The 24,171-nt window shown below is 51.8% G+C and overlaps 1 protein-coding gene across 7 annotated transcripts; it reads right to left on the bottom strand.

The window, feature by feature from the left end:
- Positions 1–229: 229 nt before the first annotated feature.
- METTL22 (methyltransferase 22, Kin17 lysine) lies at positions 230–19,214 on the bottom strand. Of its 7 annotated transcripts, XR_013814141.1 has the most exons (12): positions 19,131–19,214; positions 18,392–18,558; positions 16,582–16,962; positions 14,011–14,051; positions 13,779–13,923; positions 10,427–10,498; positions 8,902–8,955; positions 7,705–7,785; positions 7,357–7,459; positions 5,351–5,519; positions 3,465–3,792; positions 230–1,308 (listed from the first exon to the last, which is right to left on the bottom strand). XR_013814141.1 is itself a non-coding variant. In XM_079783257.1 (11 exons), the coding sequence occupies exons 2-11, from the start codon at positions 18,495–18,497 to the stop codon at positions 1,231–1,233; spliced, it is 1,230 nt and encodes a 409-aa protein (XP_079639383.1). In that variant the 5' UTR covers positions 18,498–18,558; positions 19,131–19,214; the 3' UTR covers positions 230–1,230. The 7 variants fall into 7 exon arrangements, 6 of the variants coding, with proteins under 6 accessions (XP_079639383.1, XP_079639385.1, XP_079639384.1 ...); XM_079783257.1 differs by lacking the exon at positions 3,465–3,792; XM_079783259.1 differs by lacking the exon at positions 3,465–3,792 and having other exon boundaries at positions 18,392–18,541; positions 19,131–19,191.
- Positions 19,215–24,171: the final 4,957 nt, after the last annotated feature.

Raw genomic sequence — 24,171 nt, 5'->3', positions numbered from 1 at the left:
TATATTTTTGTTGATTTCAGAGAGGGAGAGGGAGCGAGAGATAGAAACATCAGTGATGAGAGAGAATCATGGATTGGCTGCCTCCTGCACGCCCCCCACTGGGGATCGAACCCACACCTGGGCAGGTGGACTCTGCATGAAGAACTTGGACTCATGGTTGAGCCCAGGCAGCACGTCTCCCTCCCAGCAGCCCACAGGAGTCTTATTGGGCATGGGGTCCATGGTATGAATGCCTTGCCTAGTCCTCCGAGGCGCTCCCAGATCCCCCAAAGTGACCCTGGTGTATAACACAGAGCCTGGGGTTTAAGGCAGGCTCTTCATCTTGACGTTTCCCATTTGTTCTTCACCCAGCTGTTGTCCCAGGACAGTGCACAAAGAAAATCCATTTTATTTATAGAGGTGGGTGGAGATTGCTCACAGAGACTTCTCTAGAAGGGGACAGTCAAGCCTTACACATCAAGCAGGCCACGGTGTACAAGCTGAAAATGCTCCCAAACCAAAAAACTCGGCCTAGCTCAGTGGTTGAACATCAACCTATGAACCAGGTCACCGGTTGCAGGCTCGATCCCCAGTGGAGGGTGTGCAGGAGGCAGCCGATCAGTGAATCCCTCTCAGCATTGATGTTTCTATTTCTCTCTCCCTCTCCCTTCCTTTCTGAACTCAATAAAAATATATTGAGGGAAAAAACCCTATTAGGTCCATATCAGCAATCTATTGAAAATGCCCCAGGGTATCATACATGAATCAGCTAATACAGTGGTCGGCAAACGGCGGCTCCCGAGCCACATGCAGCTCGCGAGCCGCGGTTTGCCGCTCTGTTGACTGAGTTTGCTGACCACTGACCTAGACTAAATGTTACCGTATACTTGGAAGCTGTGAGGATTAGGCAATTGTGGCATATTGTGTGCAAAGAGGTAAAGGGTAGTATATGACAGTGGTCGGCAAACTCATTAGTCAACAGAGCCGCAGTTTGCCGACCACTGAGCTAATACAACCGTCACAGTAACTGGAAGGGGAGTGGCACCCTTCACAGATGAGGCAGCTGAGGCAGAGGTGAGCGAGGTCATGTGTCCACAGGCATCTGGCTGCTGCTCCGTGGCAGTCAGTATTTGAACCCAGGCCAGCCCAACCCGAGCTTAAGCTCTTCACCAGGAACGATGAGTCACAGCCTTCCTCTTCACAGTGTGGTGCCGGACCAGGACTGGAGAGACCTTGGGCGCTCTGCGTGCATCACCATTTGTTGGTTTTACCATGTCTTTCCTGTGCAGGCTTGAACAGCCAAGTCCCCTTCTTGGGCCACATATTTCTCTGAAAATGTTAGAATGTGTCAGAAAAGAATTGGGTCCAATGGCCTGGGTTAATTCCCCAAACATCTCCCTGGTTTGATGACTGTGAAATACTGCCGCTAAACAAGCACTCACAGAGGCTCAAGCAAAGCCGTACAGCTCGGCGAGGAGGGCGCATTCGCCTCCGAGAAGTGAACACCTGACCATGCTGTGAACTACAGTGGTCGCGATTAACTCCCGGCTCCACTTAGAGGAAGCTTCAGGCCCAGCGGCTCAGACATAAAAGCATTTGCCCTAATGTGCCAAGTGAAAGGTGTGACAACACTATTGCTTGGTGCCAATTACACTTATGGCTTGTCCCCAGGAGTGCTAGGAGCGTGGCTGCTAGCGCTGACACATGGCCGGCTGGGGCTGTGCAATGGGGTTCTTCTCAAGACTCACTACTAATATGTTCCGTCGTGTTCTGCGACTTGGCCCCATCACACCAAGTCTGAGTAGCAACCCTGGAAAATGGGAGTGGCTCGAAGGCTATGCTCCTGAAACACTGTGCATGCGAGCCCCCAAGGGTCCTGTCAAAATGCAGGTTCAACTGGGGTCTGGGCCGGGCTGCTGCTGTTCTACAAGCTCCCAGTCGGCCCCACCGCTGCTGCTTGTGGGAAGAGCATGGCCATCGGGATCAGCTGGGCGCGAGCTCTGAGCTTGACTCTGCCACTTGGTAGCTGTGTGATGTTGAGCAAGTTGCTTAACCTCTCTGAGCTTCAGATTTCTCATAATGGGGATCACTTCTGCCTTTTAGGGTCTTTATAAGATTTAGAGCTAGTGCGTGTAGATTTTCTTCCCACTCCTGGAGGGGAGGGGTGAGATTCATTCTCCGGTATCGCCTTCACTGCAGGTTCGGCAGAGACCTATTTTTTTTTTTTGCTCAAGTAGCGAATTGTCCTATTGCAGGTCAGGGTTTCTCAACCTCAGCACTGTTAACATTTGGGGCTGGATCATTCTTAGTTTGGGGGGGTGGGGGGAGCTGTCCTATGCACGGCATGCGTTTAGCAGTGCCCCTGGTCAGCAGCACCCATCTCCTCTAGTTGTAACGACCAAAAATGTTTGCAAACATGGCCAAATGCCCCTGGAGCCTGCTACCGGGGAACACTGTCCTAGCAATAATTCATACTAGTGATTCACTCGACTTGTGTCCAATACCTAGTCTGGGCCAGGCCACATGCCAGGAATATATTGCTATTAAGACTAACAGGACACTTGACCTCATGGACATTTTTTTTTCCTTTTGGAGCCTCAGTTTTCCCAACAGTTAAATGGGTATAGCCAGGCTGCGGACCTAGAGTTGCTGCGAAGATGAAATAAGACTGGCAACTGCCTGAACCCTGGTGTGCAGATAAGCCAATGATTGCAGTGTGATGGGCCTGAGCTTGGGGAGAGGTGAGCCTGGGCAGGGACAGCTGCAGCTGGAGGGGTGGAGAGAAGCCAGGAGGTCTGGGCAATGAGGGGCAGGCGGGGAGGGGCCATGCTGGGCCCTGGAGGAAAATGTGCCTGAGAAGCAAGCCAGGGGGAAGGGTGCTGCAGGGAGAGCCAAGGGCAGTGGGAGGATGGGACCCAAATTGGAAAGGGCAGAGCGACAGTGGGAGAGGGGTATAGAGTGACAGGGTGGGGTGGAGGTGGGAGAGAGGCACAAACCAAGGACAACCAGACAGACACGTGTATTTTGGTTATAAAGGGTTAAAACTGAAGACAAAGGCTCAAGCTCCACTTGCCAGGAGAGTGCAGTGCCAACCTCCTCCTCCCAGAGGGAGGGACAGGGACGGGCGCCGCAGCCATGAAGGAAATGAGGCTTCTGAGGCTCACTTTGCGTGGTGTTATTACAGTAATTGTGGCGACATATTAAACACATTTGTAAGCAGCAGAGGGGAGAGTAGAAGACGACTGGCTCAGCCCTGGGTGCCCGCCCCCCAGGGAAGTGCGAGTGGAATCAAGTTGAGAACATTTGCCCAACGTGACCGAGCAGCTCTTGAAACATCCTGCAACGCATTACAGCAGCCTGGAAACACAACTGAATGGACTTCCGGCGGAGCAGCGACGTTCTCTGGGAGGAGCAACCGACCCCAGAAGACTATCCTGCATCATATAAGGTGCATTTGCCACGTTTTAAAAATGCTAACACCTCACCCTGGCCGGTGTGGCTCAGTTGGTTGGGCGTCATCCCGTGCACCGAAACCTTGCTGGTCTGATTCCTAGCCAGGGCACATGCCCAGGTCGTGGGCTCGATCCCCCATAGGGGGAGTGCAGGAGGCAGCCGATTGATGTTTTGCTCTCACATTGATGTGTCTCTTTCTCTCTCCCTCTAAAAAAAAAAAAAAAAGGCTACCATCTCGAATGTCGAGCCCACCCCTCTGGGAGCCTCTGACTTTATTAGAGCCTATCAGAACAGTGGAGGAACTGCGCTGTCGGACGCGATGGGTCACGTTCCTGGTTCCACAAAGATCTTCCACAGCTCCTGCAGCAAACAGAGAAAGGCGAGATTGCCCAGATGCCCAGAGGAGGCTTCCCAATTTCATAAAGGGACATAATTAGCAAAGAACAAACAACACGTGAGCCCGGGGCAGCAGGCAAGCTACTGCAGGAGCGGGCCCTTCCCCATGTCTCTGTGCTCTGGGCTGTGCTCTCTGCTTCCCTGTGGAGAAGCGATGGGTAGGTCCCAGCAGGAGCCAGGAGGCAGAGATGCCACACGGGCAATAGGAACCAGGAAAGAGCAGCAAGCTGCCACAATTTTTCCACCTGGGCGGGTCTTCAGTGCCATGTACCATGGCTGCTGAATTTAGAAGCAGCTGTGGCTGCAGGTGGAGAAGGTACAACAACACGCCACGTTCTTATTGGGAGCTCCACGTCCTGTGTGCTGTCTACCAGGAGGCTGACAAGCAGCGAGGCTAAGGGGCAGGGAGGCTGCCCAGAGGCAGTGGAGCAATAGACAGGGGGGGAAATTGGACGGGGAAGACTGACAGGGTGCATTTGAAATATGCTGTTGCAGAAAAGCTCTACGAACAGCCTGGACTGCCAGAAAGATGAACATGTGGGTCTTAGAGCAAATTAAGCCTGAAGCATTGCTGGAGGCAGAAATGACACAACTGAGCCACCCTACTTCAGGCACATCATGAGGCAGGGTTCCTTGGAAAAGACAGGGATGCTGGGAAAAACAGAAGGCAGCAGGAAAAGAGAAAGGCCAAATATGAGAGGGACTGACCCCATGAAAGAAGCCACAGGCCTGAGCAGGGCTGCTGAGGACAGGACACGGGACAGCACTCAGCCACAGGGCCACCAGGACTTGGAACCGAGTCAACAGCACATCACACACACACACATCCTCGCACACAGCAACCATGCTGATGCAGTGCTGTGCTTGCTTTGGGGACAGGACAGGAGTGTGGGGGAGAGGGCCTCCTCCTCCCCTTTCCTCCTCAGAACCAGGCTCGGGTCTTCAGACCCAGCGAAAGGGAGGCCACAGCCCGAAGGTAATGAACAAAAGACGTGAATTCTGGAGCTTTGGACGTCTGTGAATCCTGCTCCTGGTTAACGTTACAGGATTTCCAAGTTTTCTCCAAGTGCTGGGCTTAGAAACAGTAACGGAGGTCAGTGGCTGTAGGCTTAAGCCCCAGCTCCGCTGCTCCCTGGCTGGGTGACTCACCATGGCATTAACTGGGACAGGGATGATGTCATAGGGATGGTTACTAAGAGGCCTGATATGGTGGGACCCCACTGCGGAGTCAGAAGGTCATCGGTCACCAGACAAGCCTGCCTGGTCCGCAAGGCCAGCACATTTCCCCCGCGAAGGTGCCACCATCAGCACCGAAAGTCCCTGCACCAAGATCTTCAACCCAACCAAGTGGCTCCCACAGCTGAGCCCCAGCGGCCCACAGGGAAGGACTGCGCTGTAAGGTGACGTTCACCTGCAGGCCCACCCCTGGACACGGTGACTCTTAGGAGCAGGGGAGAGCCCATCACAGGCTTCACTAAAGAGAGCACGTTGCCGACTCAACAGCGCCCTCCAGAGCACCCACCAGCTGCCGGATGCGCTCATACTCCAGGCGCTGTGGGAAGGAGGCTTCCACCGGCTCCACCGCGAAGCGCAGCTGGCCGTCCCGGAGCTGCTCCAGCTGCCGCAGGCAGGCGCGGAAGTGGTCGTAGGCCTCGCAGGTGACGTCCAGGTGACTCAGCGTGAAGTTCAGCCTGCAAACAAGCAGCCCACACACTGCCGTCCCCACTGGGAAGGCTCGGGCGTTCCCTCCCTGCGGGCCTTCCTGCGGGTGGGTTTTCCCTGAGTGCCCACTGTGTGCCGGGTATCTGGGTGCGCTGCCTGCCTGGGTCTGCAGGGCGGCCGGGGAGGTGGACACGGCTACCACCTCCACTTTACAGCTGTGGAGACAGCCTCAGAGCTGAAGGCACATGCCCAAGGTGACCCCATGGCCCAAGGAGCTACAAATTGGTGCACGAGGTGGACACAGACTAACATCTGAGGCCAGCACAGATCTGGGCATGGCTTGTCCATGACAGGGCAGTGGCACAGGGAGGGGCAGAGGCCTGCGAGAACCTGTGGGCAGAGGAACGTTGCTGGAAAGTGGGTGGGGTGGGGAGATACAGGAGAGGAGGGAGGGGGGATGACCAGAACTGAGTCCTCACAGAGCATCTCCAGCTGGGCCACTCACACCTCTCTACACCCTAGTCTGCAACATGATTCAACTTGAAATTCAAACTGTCTCTTTCCCTTTTCTTTCCAAAATATTTTACTAAGAAAATGTCAAAGATATAAAAGAGTGAGAAAAGGTAACGAACTGCCCAGCTTCAGCCTCTGTCACCTCTGCCTTCCTTCCACGACTCGATTAAAAAGAAAATGTCAGACATCACAGTATTTCTTCCATACGTGTGTCTGTGTGTATCTTGAAAACATAAAGGCTCTTTTCAACTAAAGCAAATTCAATGATAATTCTTATATTTTTAAAATATGCTTTTATTGATTTTAGAGAGGAAGGGAGAGAGCAACATTGATGAGAATCATTGATTGGCTGCCTCCTGCATGCCCCCTACTAGGGATCAAGCCTGCAACCCTGGCATGTGCCCTGAGCCAGAATCGAACCAGTGACTGACCCCTTGGTTCATGGGTCAAGGCTCAACCACTGAACCACACTGGCTGGGCAAATTCAATGATAATTCTTTATCATCAAGTAGCCAGTCAGTATTCAACTTTTCCTGACTGTCTTGATTTTTCCCTTTACGGCCTCCAATCAGAGTTCAGGTGGGGGTCACTGGTCATGTGCTGTCCTTGGTCATGTGGGCCTTGAAGGAGGTCCTAGACACTATCGGTGTAGACAGCAAACTTGCCATGTGGATGGCTCTGTACAGAGCTGTGATCGCTGCCACAGGCTGAGTTTCTAGTTGCTGAATTGCTGGGTGAGTGATTACGTTCGATGTGGTGGCTTCTGATACATGTTCCGAACTGCCTTCAGGAAAGCTGTGGCCTATCGTAGGGCTCAGAGAGAGCTGTGCAGAGTGTCTAGCCCTGACCTGTCATGAGATGGACGCTGCGTCAGCAGGAGCCCGAGCGGTTCAGGCCCTTCCAGCGGAACGTCCTGGAGGGGTGCGTCTGCATCAGCGAGAGGACAGAGGCCTGGGGGCCCGAGGAGACAGATGGCGGCCCGGAGGGAACGCTCAGAAAGAGCAAAGGCCCTCGACAGTGCGGTGGCCACGTGCCTCAGCTCTGGTGCACAGCCTACTAGTACGTTCAAGCCCTCGGCCACACACTGACCAGCTGTGGCCAGGAAGGTTCCCTGATGTCGCTCAGACTTCCTCTCCTCACCTGACAAATGGGACGGCAGTGCCTACACACAGGTGGGCTGGTGTGTGGGTTACATGGAGTGTGCAGGGCATACAGTAGATGCTGACTAAATGAGCGGTAATAAGGACACTGACTGTGATGTGTTTAGATGCTGAGCCTGGCTCTCGGAATGCCAGCGCCGCCTCCCTCAATGACCCCCCCACCCCCCTCCAGCCCCTCTGGTGTGGAGCTCACCTCTTCTCCACAGAGAGAATGGCTGTGCAGGCATTTTTCAATTTGTGAGCGAGTCGGAAGAGTGTTTTAAACAGAGCATCAGTTAGGTCATCATCGTAGAACACTGCAGAAGAAAACAGGCATTAGGGGAAAACATGCAAATACCAGAGAAATCTGTTCCTCAGAGGACCCCATGCCACCACGGACGGGGTCCTGATGAACCGGAGCATCGGTTCTCAGAATTCACCCTGCACGGAGATGTGGGGATGTCCCGGGAAGGCGCTCCTAGACAGAGAGGACGCCGAGCAGCGGGATGCTGCGCGTGGCTCCCTGACAGTGACGCTGGCTGTGAGGGACCGGCGTTCTCACCTTCGGCCGCGAGCAGTATGGTGGTGTGGCCGTACAGGTTGGAGACGTCCTCTTCCGACCAGCTGAAGGGGACTTCCGGGTCTGGGAGAAAAGAAGAAGGGGTGTTTTGTGCTCTCTCCTGTCTCTGTGGCCACCAGCTCTCACTGAGACGGACTGAGAGGCTGCAGAAGAAATGGGTGGGGGCCACTCAGTGCAGCAGGCACTGCCAGGCAGCCCCGAGTCCCAGCGGCCCAGCTTCAGGGACACGGCTGCCTATGTGGGACCCACAGTGAGAGAGATGCCCTTCCGCGAGGGGGCAGCGCAGTGAGTGGGGACGGGCGGACTTGGCCTCACCCTCTGCCTTGCCCGCAGCCTGTGCAAACACGACCTGTCCCGTGTCCCTGGCTCCCACCCCGTGTTCACTGTGCAACCCCGAGAAAGGGCTTCACCTCAGGGTCCGCACTAGACGGCTCCCTCAGAGGGTGGCTGGGGAGGGGACAGGACCTAAGGTATGCTATGTGCTTGGTAGGTGACAGGTACTCCACAAGCAATGATTTTCCCTGCCTGAGTCTTACAGGGAAAAGTTTTCATACAAAGAAAGAGCCAGTCTACAGGTCTGAAACAGTTTGTATAAGGAATTCAGAAAACCCTCACCCAGAGCCCTGAGGCCATGTGGCTGGCTCCCTGCTGTGGGAGCCCTGGAGTCAGAGGCCTGGTTCACACCTGATCCCCTGGGTGGGAACTCACCCCGAGCACGGGTCTCCACTCATTACTCAAAGGTTCACACCTGCTGCACAATGACACTGTGGAGCAGGGGTCCTCAAACTTTTTAAACAGGGCGCCAGTTCACTGTCCCTCAGACCGTTGGAGGGCCGGACTATAGTTTAAAAAAAGCTATGAACAAATTCCTATGCACATTGCACATATCTTATTTTGAAGTAAAAAAACAAAACGGCAAAAACACCCGCATGTGGCCCGCGGGCCGTAGTCTGAAGACGCCTGCTGTGGAGTCTGAATACCATGAATGGAAGATGCCTGGTATACAGCAGGTGCCCATGAATAACACCTGTCACTTTTAGCCAAGGAAGGGAACTTGCTGTGAGCTGTGGACCGTGGCAGCAGCCTGGATCTGCTGTCAGTCAAGGCCACAGGACCACTGGCCTTGAGATATTACCAGGAACCATTGAATCAAATGGGACACGAGAGGAAGACACGCACCTGTGCAGAGGTCGTCTTTCAGCCAGTCCAGTTCTCTGACCTTAACTCCACTGCCTGTAAAACAAACAGAACTTCCCAAGCTCTGCAAACAATTAGGAAAAAGGATAAACATTTACACTGTACACCAAAACCCATCCATCCATCCATCCTCTCACCCTCCTTTATCCTCCCTCCCTCCTTCCTATCCATCCATCTTCCCACTCATCCATATATATCCTGTTTTCCATCCATCCATCCAGCATTTTTTGAGTGCTGAGTATTAGGTCCCATGCCAGACACAGGGAATACAAATGCCCCTCCCTGGGGATCCGCAGCTGAGAAGACTGGCAAGTTAGCAGACATGGACAAGGCAGGTGGTCAGGGCAATGTTAAAGGGATGTGCAGGAGCCCAGGAGGAAAGAGGGGCTCTTGTGTCGGACAGGGTGTTGGGGAAGGCCCAGAGAAGGCAATCATGCCTGTGTCATCCTTTGCCCTGTTGACTGGTTACGTACACTGGGCACTAAACAAACACCACAGCAGTGGGGATCACAGACAGAGCCCCTGCCCTCATGGGGCATGTGGTCTAACGGGATGGCAGACACCAATCAACCAGTCGCATCAACAAATGTCAAATGCAATGGTCCAAGGTGTCATGAGTGTCTGTGACCTCATCTGGAGCTCGGAGCATGATTAGGAACTGATGGAGGAAGAGGGAGAGAAGACCGTTCCAGGCAGAGGGAGCAGCAAGTGCGCAGGCCTCAAGGCGAGGGAACCTCCAACAGGCCAGGAAGACTTGGCTGGAGGAACCGCTGTGTGGAAGGGGCTATAGACAGGTAGGGCCAGATCCTGCAGATCTCAGATGAGCAAACAAATTCGGTCTCTACTCGGAGGGCATCGGGAAACCTATAAAAGGTTGGCAGCTGGAATGACCCGATCTGAATCTGGAAAAGCGCCCCAGGCTGCTCAGAGGACGAAGGTCTGCACAGGCAGTCCAGTGAGGAGTTGGCTGCTGGCATGCACCACGCAAGCTTATTCTCGCAGGTGGTGCAGAGCTGGCAGGGGCGACATTCTGACAGAGGGAGAGGTGTCTGAAATGGGTCCTCGGCTCACTGAATGCAGGGTTGGAGCGGGACCATCAGGAGAGGAGGCAGGAGAGGCAGGCAGGGGAGGACCAGGAGGTTTGGGAGCCAGAGAAAGAGCTCGAACTTTACCCCTTGAAGAGGTCAGGCTTCATCTAGAAAGGTCACTCTGGATGCTACATGGAGGACAGCTTGGCCGGGTCAGACAAGGAGCTGGGTGATGAGGGAGGGGCCACTGTGGCGTGCAGGAGGGAGAGGCTGACGTTGGATGTGGAGTGGGCGTGAGAAGGAGATGATGCAGGGACAGTCATCTAGGATCTGAAACTACGTGAAACTGATAAGGCTCTGCTCCCTGCATTCACCGGGGTGGAGAGGGAAGCAGGCGGAACCCCATCTCCCAGGTCACAGTCCTGGGTGTTTGTCCCACTTGCCAAACAGAGACACCTCCCTCCCAGGCTGGGCCTCACCTCCAGAGGCAGTCAGGTGGCTGTTGAGGGCAATGTTTCGCTGGCACGTGGCCAAGAGGTCTGCACCGACATCTGGAACGACAGAAGGACCTGCCATCAAGCGCCGGCCACTATGACGCTTTATTTCCGTGTTGTTGCCCGGAGAGCTGCTATCAACAGCACGACTACAGAACGTGCAACACTGAGGCTAAATGTCTCCTGTGTGTTTTACTGCCAAAATTAACTCTGTACCTTAAGGCTCTTTTTAATGAGCTTTCCTTTAAATAAGAGATGGTCGTCCTGGTGGAGACAGACTCTACACGCCAGGGGGAAGGGTGAGCTCCCCTTCTCTAGTTTCTGACACCTGCACGGCACATCCCACAGCCACGCTGAGTGCTTCTAACCACCCTCAAGCCGGTATCACGGCTCCTGTCTCACAGATGAAGACTTGAGCAAGGTCAGGCCACTACTAAGAACAAGGGCTGGGATTTGAACCTAGGCGTCTCTGACTCCAAGTCTGGGCTCACTCTTTGACACCCCAGAAAACTGACCAGAGGTAGAAGGGTGTTCGGATGTGATTAATGGATACACAGAGCAAATTCAGACAGGCTGGAGGCAGCTCTCCTGTGCACGATTCACTGCCACTGCCATGGCATCTTTCCCCAGCCGCCTGCTCCTCTGACCAGGTGGGGTTTCCTGTCATTTCAGCAGGACTGAGATGCAGTGCAGAGAATCCTTGCAGGGGTGGGGGTGTGAGGCTGAGGGAAGGGGGCGGGGGTGTAGCGCTGTGCCAAAAAATTACTTTCCAATGAGAACATCTGTGTGGAAGGTACAAAGTCTTATTAAGGACACCATTCTGGCCACTGTGGCTGTGACGCCCCATCCCGCCCACTGCAGACTCCCTGGGACCAGACTACTGTCTCTATCCCGGGACTGTGCAGAGTCCGGTAAAGGGGAGAGCTCCCAGCTCTCCGAGGGCATATACCTGCCCCTTCTCCGGGCCACTGGGTGGAGAGGATATTGATGGTATGTGCCTGACAGCACAAAACTGGTTCAGAAGTTTTTAACCCTCTGATAGTTTTTGTCCAAACAGATCTTGTGTGGGACTCTAACATATGAAAGATAAGAAAGGGGCAGCTCTGGCTGAGTGGGGGTGGGACCCTGGAGCCCTGGGGTTGTTCCCCGACCCCTTACCGCATATGACCTTGGCCAGCCCTTTGACCTTAGCCTCAGTCTACACATTTGGACAAAGGGATGATAACACGCTCCCTGGCGACTGCCCAGGGCCACTCACTGTGAAGTTAGGAGCAGGTCCTGATGTACATGGAAGGTTTTATTAACTGTAATGTGCCATCCCCGGGCACGCTCTCTTCTTCATGGTGGTAAATCCCTCTCAGGGATAAGACACCTTGATTACATGCTGCTATGAGGCATCAGGCAGAGAACACAGATCTGGGGTGTTGCAATAGGTGTGACTCTGAGAAGTGCTCACTGGCAATCTACATGAAAGTGTCAAGGAGCCTCAAACAGGGTGGCTGCCTGCACACTTCTGACTCGGTTGACTTAGGATATCCGAAAAGCACGCCCAAACCATAGGCCATCCCTAGCTTCCTCTTCTCTGTCTCAGGAGCAAGAGATGCAGCCTATGAAAATGGGACCCAGGAACCAATGAAAGGCAAACCACCTCAGCAGGCACCATTTTCAACTAGAAGACATTAAAGGTTCAGAACATAATGGTAGTATTTACCCGATGAGCTAGCACTGTCTTATAACTGATAACACTCTCTACAAGAGCAGGCTGGGCACGTCAGGAGTGTAGCTGACATTCGCTCATGTCAATTTGCTGGTTTTCAGCAACTAGATTATGTAAGATGTTTATTGAAGGGAGCTGGTGAAGGGTGCATGGCACTTGCTATAATATTTTAGCAAGTTCTGTGTGAGTCTAATGTTATTTCAAAATTAAAAACTAAAAAAGAAAGCAGTTGGCAACATGTATCAAAAGCTTAAGAAAGGGCACACTGAAGGAATCTAGCCTAACAATGAACAAAGGTGCTCATTGCAGTGTAACTGACAGATGCAAAACAAGAATATCACGGGGACAACCAAAATGCCCAGCAAGAGGAAAATGATAAAAACAAAATAAAATAAAAAAGATGGTCATTAAAATCTTATTTATAAATAATTTTTAATGACATGGGAAAATACTCTTAAAAACGTTTTACAAGCCTGGCTGACAGGGCTCAGTGGTTGAGCGTTACTTATGAACCAGAGGTCACAGTTCGTTTCCCAGTCGGGGTACATGCTTAGGTTGCAGGCTTGATCCCCAGTGTGGGGCAGGCAAGAGGCAGCCAATAAATTATTCTCTCTCATCACTGATGTTTCTCTCTCTCTCTCTCCCCCTTCCTCTCTGAAATCATTAAAAATATATTTAAAAAACTTGTTTTTAAATATTTTTAGAGGATACAGTACTGAATATATAGTTTGATTGCAGCTATTGTTTGGGAGTATGTACAGTCCAAGCATTTGACACGCTTGATGTATACACAAAAGAAAAGTAAATGGATTATAAGAGAAATATACAGTTAAAATATAGGTTCTAAAACATATGCTCACTGAGGACACCAACCTGACCTGTTTTATTCATTCTGCATCTAGAACCACAGCTGGCACATAGTAGGTGCCCAATAAACTGCACAGTGAATCTGGGGATTCTAAAATTATTAGAAATTTTAACTTGCTCTTCTCCACAAGGTTTCCACAAGAGTAATCAAGGTTTCTATAATCGGGAAAAAAAAATAACAAGCTTGTTTTGAAGCCTTATAAAAGGCACATTCTTTGTGGTTTTCTGAGATGTTTGCTCTTTCATGGGGATGTGATCAGAGGCACCAGCAGAGCCCGCGGCACGTTCTGAAGCAGAACTACAGCTGCCAAGGACTGGGTGTTGCTGGGTCATTCTGACATTATTGAGAACACAAGGGAGGGTGGAAGAAACCACGGAACAGGATGGCAAATCAGTAGCAGCTAATGTCCTATTTCCATTTCTCTCTCTCATTTTTTTTAATCCTCACCTGAGGATATTTTTCCCATACGTTTTTAGAGTCAGAGGAAGGGAGGGAGAGAGACGAAGGAGAGAAACACTGATGTGAGAGAGACACATCGACTGGTTGCCTCCCACATGCACCCTGACTGGGGCTGGTGACTGAGCCTGCAACCGAGGTACGTTTGACCAGATTTGAACTGGAGACCCTTTAGTCGGTGGGCTGATGCTCTAACCAATGAGCAAACTGGCTAGGGCATCCCTCTCTCATTTTTTTAGTCAGTACACGCTTTGTGACGAGATGGCTTCCCCTCAGGCTGAGATGGCGGGTGTTACCTGTACAATACACAGTCTGCGCCACGGTGGCTGCAATGATGCTGGTGAACCCCGTGCCCGCCCCGAGCTCCAGCACGGTGCGTCCCTGGAAGAGGTCCCGTTGGAACAGGATATAGTCAGCCAGGAACAGGGCACCCCGCCACACCTGGAGGGAGATGGACAGGAACGACAGGTGACGTGAGGCTCCAGAGAGACCCTTCAGGGCCACGGGAAGTGGATAGGACCTACCCACCTGCTTGCCAACATCCTCCAGGGGCGTGGCCATGGTGTGTTCTGGACAGGATGGAAATCAAAAGAGAAAGGGCCGCTGTGAAAATGGGGATGGACACAACACAGAGGAGGAGCACGGCAAGCTGCACACGTGGGGGGATGGGCATTGGGTCGGGCATCTGGGGAGCAGCAGAAACACGGGCTGTGCCACCAGCTGGGAGGGACATCTGAGCGTCACTCTCATTCTAGGCGCCAGGGCCCCCTCTCAGAGAGCTGGAACCCTCTGCCCCACAGCCTGAGGACCAGGTCACAATCGGTCTTGGCTCAACCTAATCTCACACACCCACACTCCACCTTTTATGTTTAATAACTGTTTACTGGAATTGTCACCTTAATGCTGTTCTGATCAAGTGTATGCTTATAATAATCACAGCTCATCCAACAGTATTTCCTTACACTTAGAACCACATGAGAAGTTGACAAAATAAGCTTTGAGTTTTACATTCTTTTCTGTGTGAAGAGAAGGATATAAGAAGTCTTCGCAAGCACAAAATATGTTAGGGTAAAATCTGGTGGTGGCAATTGGGGGAAGAGAATAGAAGTATGAGACCAAGGGGAAAAAGGAATGATGGCAAACATGTTTGCTGTTAAATAAGAACTGGCTCTTAAATTTTTAAGCGGGACGGCGATGGCTATCAAATTTAAACACACAACACATGCACAGCAGGGTAGCTTTGCACGCTTACTGGACGTGAAGAGTCAAACCCCAAGCTCAGGACCGAGGGACTAAGGAGGGGAGGAGATAGCCAGGTTGGAAGGAGCGTGGGTGATGCTCCCCCCAGGAGGGCCTGCCCTAGGAGGTCCCTCAGGGATGGATGCCTCCCCTGAGCCAGGCCTGGGGCTGGGGATTTTACGTGACCCTCACAACGGCCCTGTGCGTAGTTATCACCAACCCGTTTTACAGATAAAGACACTGATGTTTCGCCGAAACCAGTTTGGCTCAGTGGATAGATCGTCGGCCTGCGGACTCAAGGGTCCCAGGTTCGATTCCGGTCAAGGGCATGTACCTTGGTTGCGGGCACAACCCCAGTAGGGGGTGTGCAAGAGGCAGCTGATCGATGTTTCTCTCTCATCGATGTTCCTAACTCTCTATCCCTCTCTCCTCCTCTCTGTAAAAAATCAATAAAATATATTTAAAAAAAAAAAAGACACTGATGTTTCTATCTCTCTCTCCCTTCCTCTCTGAAATAAATAAAAATATAATAATAATAATAATAATAATAAAAAGGTGAACTTTTGGCACTGGGAGACACAGAGATGGGTGGGTGGGGAGCAGGCCACACACCAGCCCTTTCCTGTGAGACTTGATTTTTTTGCTTGCAGGATGGTAAGTTCCCAGAACACTAAACACAAGCACACCAGAGGCCAAACACTTATGAAATAACCAAGTCTGCTCCTCTTTTCCCCTGACCACACCCCCACCCCGACCCACCGCAGGGAGGCCAAGTGAGGACTGAGAGTGAAATGAGCCAATGAGCCGGCATCAAATCCCACCCCAACTCCAAACAAAAATTTGCAATGTTCTGATCACATAACGTGGGTAAGAACACAGGCTGTGGCATCAGACAGACCTGGGTATGAATTATGGCTCAGACAAGTTTAATGTCTCTGAGCCTCAGTTCCCTCTTCTGTGAAATGGGAATATTCATCCTTGGAAAGGCTGTGAGGACCAGAGGTAATGCACAGGACACACAGAACAAGGTTCTGGCACGAACTCCGTGTCTGGACGTGCTGCGACCAGGCTTCCTGGTGCCAGCAGGCACTCAATAACTGACTGTTAACTTGTGGGCAGGTGGCTGTCAGAGCCGCTAGTCTGTCTGTCCGTCTGCCCCCAACCAGGCCCAGGTTTATTTGGGTCCTCAAGCACCATCAGGGACCCTGGATCTCAATGAACAGACTCAAACCAGAGCTCCTCTCCCCAAAATGAGCAGCGCTGGGGTGACAAGAGTCCTGGCTGTGGAGACAGATCACATGGATTCATCGCCAAGCAGCATGGCCTTGGGCTTGTCACTTCCTCATCCGTACTCCCCTCAGAGAGGGCTGTGAGGTGATGTAGGTAAAATATCAGAACACGACAGGTGTCTAACCAGCACTGGCTCATTCCTGCCCCGGATCCATCTGAAATCCTGGCGTCACGAAAGCCCTCTGCTCCACCCCATGCCTGAGGTGAAGCCTCTTTCTGGACCCATGTCTCCTGCTACTCTGTCACCTCTCCTTCCCCACCTGGCTCCCAGCTCCCCACTCCCGGTCCATCTGACTGGCCCACAAACTCCTCCAGATTAATCCTGGATCTACCTCCCTGTCCCGGTGCCAAATTCTAGCTCCAAAATCTCTCATGGCTCCCACACCACCAGCATGCCAGCTGGGTCAGAACATCAATGTGGGAGGCAGAAGCAGAGGGCTTCCTGGAGGAGGTGATGGCTAATGCTACAATTCCCTGGCCCAGGCCTGAACACACAGCCAGGTGCAGACACGTGACCTGATCAATACTGTGGTGCCGCCTTGGTGGCAGATGAGCAAGACCTTCATTTACCTATTTTGATGATACTGTGGGTGCTGCTCTCCTGTGCTTCATCTCCCAGGATGTCCTCTTCTTCCTGCGCTAGAATCATGGGATGTACCTTGTCTCTCGGAGGCCATACAGGGTCGGGGTCAGAGGCAGCTCGTGGTCTTCTCACAACGTCCAAATCGCCATCCTCGTCCAGCTGAGCTCCCGTCCCTTCCTGTCCAGTGGCGTCGACACCGGCCTGGAGGGGAAAACCTGCAGCGCTGTGGCCACTCCCCGGAGGGGACCCGGTACTGCCTGCCCTAGCAGGAGTCTCCTCTATGGGAACATCTCTGTGATCACCTCCCACAGTCCCCGAGTCTGTCTGAGAGTCCTGGTTCCACAAAAGCTTGAACTGGGACAGAAAAACTGAAAGACAAAACACAAAAGGAGACTATTTCTTTCTCCCTTCCTCTCCTTTCAGGAAACTTAATTTCTAGGAAGCGCTGTGAAGGCCAGGTGGAGGCAGATGAATGCCAGCGGAAAAGGCCTGTTTGATTCAGCCACGACACCGGGGACACACAGCAGCCGCAACCACCACCGAGGACAGCTACGTTTGATGAGCATGGACAATGTAGGCACTCCGCCCACATTATCTCACTTAATGCTCACAGTGGCTATGAAGACAGCAGTAATGCCTCCATCTAAGAGACATGGAAACTGAGGCTGAGAAGTTAAGTGAGCCCACAAGGCCACACAGCTTTGAAGGTGGCTGAGGCTGAGGCAAGACTCACACCTGATCTGCTGGACTCCTAAAGCGGATGCCCTGCTCACTACACTCTTCCACTTAAGGTCTGGAGGACAGGACAAGGATACCAAGCGTCCCTCACCAGCTGGTGGCCAGAAAGTCATTGGGACAAGTTTCAGTAAGAGGATGTGTGTCAGGAGAGGCGGGCTGGAGGCGGGAGGTGCAAGGACTTGAGTGGACATTCCTAGGCTGGAGTCCTCCATCTCCCAGGCTGCCCGACCCTGAGCAAATCACGTATCTATTCTGAGCCTCAGTTTCCGGGTTCCAGGAATCCAAATTGAGACACGAGGAAAGGGGAAGTTCTTAGTCACACCACAGAATCGCAAGCTAATTACACAGTGATTGGAGCTGGGAAGGGTGGCCAGAGAGGGTCTGTCTGACCTGACATCTGGGGAGCCAGGGCTAAGAGGAAAGAATGTTCTGGGCAGAGTGAACAGCAAAAGCAAACGCACTGAGGAAGGCAGGTGTGTGCAGTGTGTCGGGGGCAGAAAGGAGCAGAAAGTGGCCACAGAGCAGTAACAGAGAGGGAAATAAGTGTGGACCCACAGGCAGGGGCTCGGCGAGCTGGGCCTTGCAGGCTACACCAAGGAGCCTGCTTTTACTCTAAGAGCAAGGGGAAGCCACTGGAGGTCTAAATCAGGGCAGCGATGCGATCTACATTTTCAAGAGATCCCCTTGGCGTCTGGGGAGATGAGTGGGGGCGAGTGCAGGGAAAAAAGCCAGGGAGCCCCAGTGGGAGGAGCTAGAAGCAGCCAGCAAGGGATGAAGAGTGCCGGACTGGGGTAGGGGCAGAGGGGATGGAGGGCAGTGCCCAGGAGCAGGGCCCTGTCTCCCGGTTGGACTCCAGGCAGAGCTCGGCCATTTCACTTTTGCCTGGCCCACAGCAGGTGCTCAGTAAAGCAGTTTACTCCGGAAAAGAAAGCACTTCATGGTGTGATGATAACAGTTCATCCAGTCTTCCCAATCTTTCCCCCCCAAAATGAGTACAAGGAAACAAACTGGGGTCCCCAGGGTGCCAGGCCCCTCCACACGCACCAGGCAGGACCTTACCGGGCTGCCCCATGCTGTTCAGCTGCACCATGAGGTGTCTCTGGTTGGGGGTGTAGAGGTGGACGTCGGAGAGCACCGTGTCACTTTTGAAGGTGACCTCGTCCATGGTCGGGGTGGGAGCCAGCTACCAAGGCCCCGGCTCCACGCTGACTACAAAAGAGCAGCACCTGAGAGTGGACAACAGGCTCTCAGGACAGCAGGCCCCAAAGGGGGGCAGCAGAGAATAAGCCCACCCAGTCAGGTGGTAGCAGCTCCGCATCACCTGGGGGAAGCGCTTTCCGCTTCCCTTCTTTTAATTTTTCCTAAAGAAACTAGCTGGGAGCTCTCCCCTTTGCCCGGGCTCTGCACCGTCCTGGGATGGGGACAGTAGTCTGGTCCCAGGGAGTCCCCGAGTCTGGGCAAGGGAAAAGAATCCGCCTAGAATTGTGTTATTTTGTTTGCACTATGTTCATTTTCGTGGTAATCTATTATGTTTGGCATAAAGTTTCCTTTCCCTTTTAATTTTTTCCAACTTTATGATGAAGACTTTTAAACAGACAAGAAAGTGGAGGGTATGGCATGTAAGCACGTACTCACTGCTTAGTGATTCAATGATCAACATTTAGTCACGTGCTCGCTCTATCTATCCGAGGCTGAGTGAGGAGTTGGGCTTCAGGGCCGAGGGAGGGTTTCGAGAAGGGACTTGGTGCCAGGAGACCCCCGCACCTGACCTCGCCCCACCACCTCCCCACAGGCTTACCGGCTCCGGGCCAGGCCGCAGCCTGGAGTCCCACCCGACCCTGCCGCTGCGGGGGCTCAGACGGCCGCCATGGCAGGCGGCCTGCGCAGGCGCGGCCCCGCCCCCTCTGCGTGCGTCGGACCGCCCGGCCCCCTGACCCCGCCCACCCGCTCGCGCTGCGCCTGCGCGCCGGGCCGACGGCCAACTCGTGCAGTTCTGGTTCTGGGCTCCAGGGCGGTGCAGTGCTCACCTGCCCGCGTTTTCAGGGGCGCCTGCCTGGGTGGAACCGGTCTGTGTGTGGGGGGCCGGTAGATAACTCGCCCGAGGTCACAGGCTGCTGAGTTGAGAGGCTTTGATTCCAGCTTGAATAGGGCTTTAGAGCGTGTGCTGTTAACCAGCATGACAGCTGGTTATTACTTATTATCATCTTTGCTCTTAGTACTCATTGTTAATAGCTGGTAGTTATTTCGTTCATTCGTGCAGAATCTCAGTCTTAAGAGTCTAATAGGAAATGAAATCCGATTCATACGTTGTACTTAAAGTGAACTTCCAAGCACGTAGGGCCACATGTAAAATATATTTGTGCGCAGAAGCACACACACAGCACCTCAACCGGCTCCCTCTGTCTTAATTAAGCCTCTGTCTTAATTTATTTTTAAATGTAATTCTCTTTTCAAGACAAAAGATTGAGGGTAAACATCAATTTCATGGTTACTGTTGATAAAACATGGTGGGGTGGGGGAGTGTTTGATAGGGTGACCAAGCAACACAGATTTTTCTTAAGCAAACAGATTGTGTTTCCTGAACTCCCCAGGATAGTACAGGGAGAGCCAGCTGGCCATCTTGGGAGTCCGTTGTAGTCCTGATTCAGTTGTCCCCAGGACTCTGCCTAGCAGAGCTGGGATTCAGACTCAGGTCCCCGAAGCGTCCCAGTGAGTCTGTCGGATGGAGCTGCAGAGTGAAAGACCCTTTTAGGACTCTTCCTCTGAGAGTGTCCTCCAAGGCTTGGAGATGCCAGGGTTATGGTGCCAACTCACTTATGCTGGAGTGTACATGACCATGGCTGCCTGGGCTAATGACATCATGTATGCAACTAAGGGAAGGTGGACAAACTGCCAGATGTGTGACAAACTGCCAACTTACAGGGATTTGCTGTCAGGTTATTATCAGCTTGGGAATTTAAAACAGGCCCTTTTCCAAATGTCATGTTTACTAAGCACTAATGTGTTTTCCCAATCAGCCCTAGAAGATTTTGTTCTGTTGGAGAGAGCTCCTCCCCTAGGACTGCTGAAAGCAGCAATTATAATCTGTCCGCTGCTCACAGCAGCTGCTACAGATTGCTGCCCTGGTTCCTGGTTTTGTGTGGACAGGCATCAAACTGATCTCCAGGTGGTTCAGATTCCCAGCTCCGCCACAGATCAGATTCACTTGTTCAATACATAATAGTGGAGAGCTTTTCATGTGCTAGGCACTCGGACAAGTTTCCTTACTTCTCTGAAATGTAATTTTCTAATTTTCCAAGTTCTGAAAATAATACCTACTTGAAAGTGTTGTGCCAATGAGTGAGACATAACACGTGGAAAGTTCCAGGCACAACTCTCCCCCACTTCTTGAGGTGATCTGACAGTATCTGGTGTATTTTAAAGAACTCACCAATTTCATTAATTTTACCAAGTTGTATTGTTAGATCAAAAAGAAAGCAGTTACAGTGTCATAATACTGTATAATATCTATATTAATAAAAGGGTAATATGCTAATTAGACCAGGAGACCTTCTGGATGTCCTTCCGGACAAAGCTATGGTGGTGGGGCCAAGGCATAGGCTGTTAGGGGTGATCAGGTCAGGAGGGGAGGGCAGTTGGGGGTAAGCAGCCAGCAGTGGAGGGCAGTTGGGGGTGATCAGGCCAGTGGGGGGGGGGGCAGGCTGGCGGAGGGAGCAGTTGGAGGCTATCAGGCCGTCAAGGGGGGGCAGTTGGGGGTGAGAAGGCCGGCAGGCAGAGTGGTTAGGGGCGATCAGGCAGGCAGGCAGGTGAGTGGTTAGGAGCCAGCAGTCCCGGATTGCGAGAGGGATGTCCAACTGGACATCCCCCGAGGGCTCCCAGATTGGAGAGGGTGCAGGCTGAGGGACAACCTTCCCCCCTCCACCCCCCCCCACCCCCGTGCACAAATTTCGTACACTGGGCCGCTAGTCAGTTACATAAGAGAAAAAAATACTCTCACAAAACTGCATTTCCTCAGGACATGCATGTTATGTAAATGCACCAAGAAAAGTTTGGAAAGATGCCTTCAAACTAAAATGCTTTCTTCTTGGGAGGGGGCATGGATGGACAGGGGTAGGTCCACAGAGACTTTGTTTTAATTTTTAAAGAGATGCATCATGTGTTACTTGTATAGTTAGAAATTTGTTTAAAAATGAAAGTGCAAAGGAGCTTTCACTAGTCAAATGTGGGACAATATGAGCATTGACATGAATAGTGACAAGAATATAATACTAACAATAATCTATGCAAATGGCACCCAAACAAATGGGCCCTTATCTCTGTGGACAGCTCTGACAAAATGTCATAGACTGTGTGTGGTTTACAGATGATAGGAATTGAGTTCTCACAGTTGGAGAGGCCGGAAGTCCAAGATTAGGGTGCCAGCGTGGTCAGGTTCTGGTGAGGCCCTCTTGGGTTGACACAAACATTCAGACCATAGCACACAAATGTTTATAAGAACACTAAAATAGCAACCCAAATGTCTATCAACTGAAAAATAGATAAATAGAATGTGGTAACCCATGTAATGGAATATTTTCCAGCTCTAAAGTGGAACTAAGTCCTGATACATGTTACAGTGTGGATGAACCTTGAAAACATGAAGCTAAGTGAAATAAGCCAGACCTAAAAGGCCACATGTGGTATGATTCCACTCATATAAAATATCCAGAGTAGATAAATCCATGGAGACAATAAGCAGATGAATGGCTACCAGAGGCTGGGGAAGGAGGAGTGGGCAGTGACTGCTCAATGGGTAGAAGTCGTCTTTTGGGTGATGAACATGTCTGGGAAGTAGATAGAGGTCACAATGGTGCTTGTACAACATTGTGAAAATACGAAATGCCACTGAATCATACAATTTATGATGGTGAATCTTATGTGACTATTACTTCCATAGACAAAGCCACGAGTTCATAATGATACTAAAATGAAAATGTTAAAGAAAGGGGTGGATGAAAAGCTGTGATGAGTAATGGTAGAAGGATGGATAGAAATAGAAAAACACTCTTTAAGTCACCATGATGAGTGATCCAGACAAAAACCTTTGATGGATGTTAACACTGTTGGGAGAAAGACTGCTATGGGACAGGATATTCACACAGGCATCCAGGGAGCAGTAAGTGTCTGTGGTTTATAAGTCACCCAGCCTGTGGTATGCTGGTAAGCAAGATAAGATATAACTTATGGACCATAAAATCCAACGTTTAAAGTGTACAAATCAGTGGATTTAGTAAATTCACAGGTTGTACAACCATCACCACTATCCAATTCCAGAATATGTTCGTCACCCCAAAAAGAAACCCTGTACCCATTAGCATTTACTCCCCATTGCCCTCTTCCCTGGCAACCACTAATCTACTTTCTGTCTCTATGGATTTGCCTCTTTTGATATTTCATATCAATGGAATCCTACAATATGTACTATTTTGTGTGTGGCTCCTTTCATGAAGCTTAACTGTTTCCAAGCTTCATCCATGTTGTAGCATGTATCAGTACTTTGTTCCCTTTTAATAGCCAAATAATATTCCATGGTATGGGTAGACCTCAGTTATTTATTCATTCACTAGAGGCCTGGTGCACAAAATCATGCATGGGTGGGGTCCCTCACCCTGGCCTGCGATTGGGGCTGGCTGGTGGGGGTGGGGGGGTGGGGGTTGAGGGACTGCAGGAGGTTGGCCAGCCATGGGAGGTTGGCTATGGGAGTGCACCTACCACCGGGGGCAGCTCCTGCGTTGAGCATCTGCCCCTTGGTGGTCAGTGTGCATCATAGTGACCAGTCGTTCAGTTGCTTAGGCATATATATATATATATATATATATATATATATATACACACACACACACACACACACACACACACACACACACACACACACACTAGAGGCCCGGTACATGAAAATTCATGCACTGGAGAGGGAGGTTCCTCAGCCTGGCCTGCCCCCTCTCACATTCCGGGAGCCCTCAGGGGTGAAGGTGACCTGGTGATCAGAGGAAGGCGACACCCCCATCACACCTCTGCTGCTGCCACTGCTGGCAGTGCAAGCCTCAGCTGGCCCTGGTTACCTGAGCCTCGGGTGGCCCTGGGCAGCTGGGCAGCCTCCATCTGAGGTTTGCCTGTGCCTTGGGCCAGCCCTGGGTGGCTGGGGGGCTGAGGGGACTGGAGGACTCCGGAGACAGGTGTGCGGAGCGGCCGGACCCGCCTGGGGGCGAGCCCGGCAGTGCCGCATGCCTGCCACCCCAGCGGGGCTGAGGGGACTGGGCACCGCCAGCTTGTGGCTGTGGGTGCCGCCATCTTTGAGAGCGAGGCAGTCAATTGGCATATTCCCTCTTTATTAGATAGGATTAGTGGAAGGACATTTGCGATATTTCGATTTCCTAGCTATTATGAATAATAGCACTGTGAACATTCATGTAAGGTTTTGGGTGGACATAAGTTTTCATTTCTCTTGGTTATATCCACAGGAGTGGAATTGCTGGGTCCTATGATAACTATGCTTAACCTTTTGAGGAACTACTAGACTGCTTTCCAAAGTGACTGCGCAGTTTGACATTCCCTCTAGCTCAGTATGAAACTTCCAGTTGCCTGAAGTTTAATCTTCTTGGGAAACTCTTGGACCCAGTGTAAGACAGGCATTCCCTAAGGGGCAAGGGTGCTAGAGTGTTTAAACACCAAAGCCTTAAGCCATTGGGTAGGCTGTAATTACTTCCCTTTTCTGGTTGGCTGTGTGTGAGCAGAGTGACTACAGAGAAAGCCTTTTGATGATGCCAGTTGGAAGTCAGGTCTGTATGCATGGAAGTGGT

Source organism: Cnephaeus nilssonii, assembly GCF_951640355.1.
Source record: "Cnephaeus nilssonii genome assembly, chromosome: 2".
NCBI classification, from domain to species: domain Eukaryota; kingdom Metazoa; phylum Chordata; class Mammalia; order Chiroptera; family Vespertilionidae; genus Cnephaeus; species Cnephaeus nilssonii.
This window is presented reverse-complemented; position numbering and strand designations above follow the sequence as displayed.

What these genes read in the sequence shown, in the direction of transcription:
- METTL22 (XM_079783257.1), bottom strand. Translation starts at nt 18,497, where the DNA reads ATGGACGAGGTCACCTTCAAAAGTGACACGGTGCTCTCCGACGTCCAC. An exon ending in CCACAGTATCATCAAAATAG is followed by an intron (nt 14,052 to 16,581) that starts GTAAATGAAGGT and finishes CATCCTGTCCAG; the next exon opens with AACACACCATGGCCACGCCC. An exon ending in GAAAGACGACCTCTGCACAG is followed by an intron (nt 7,786 to 8,901) that starts GTGCGTGTCTTC and finishes CTTTTCTCCCAG; the next exon opens with ACCCGGAAGTCCCCTTCAGC.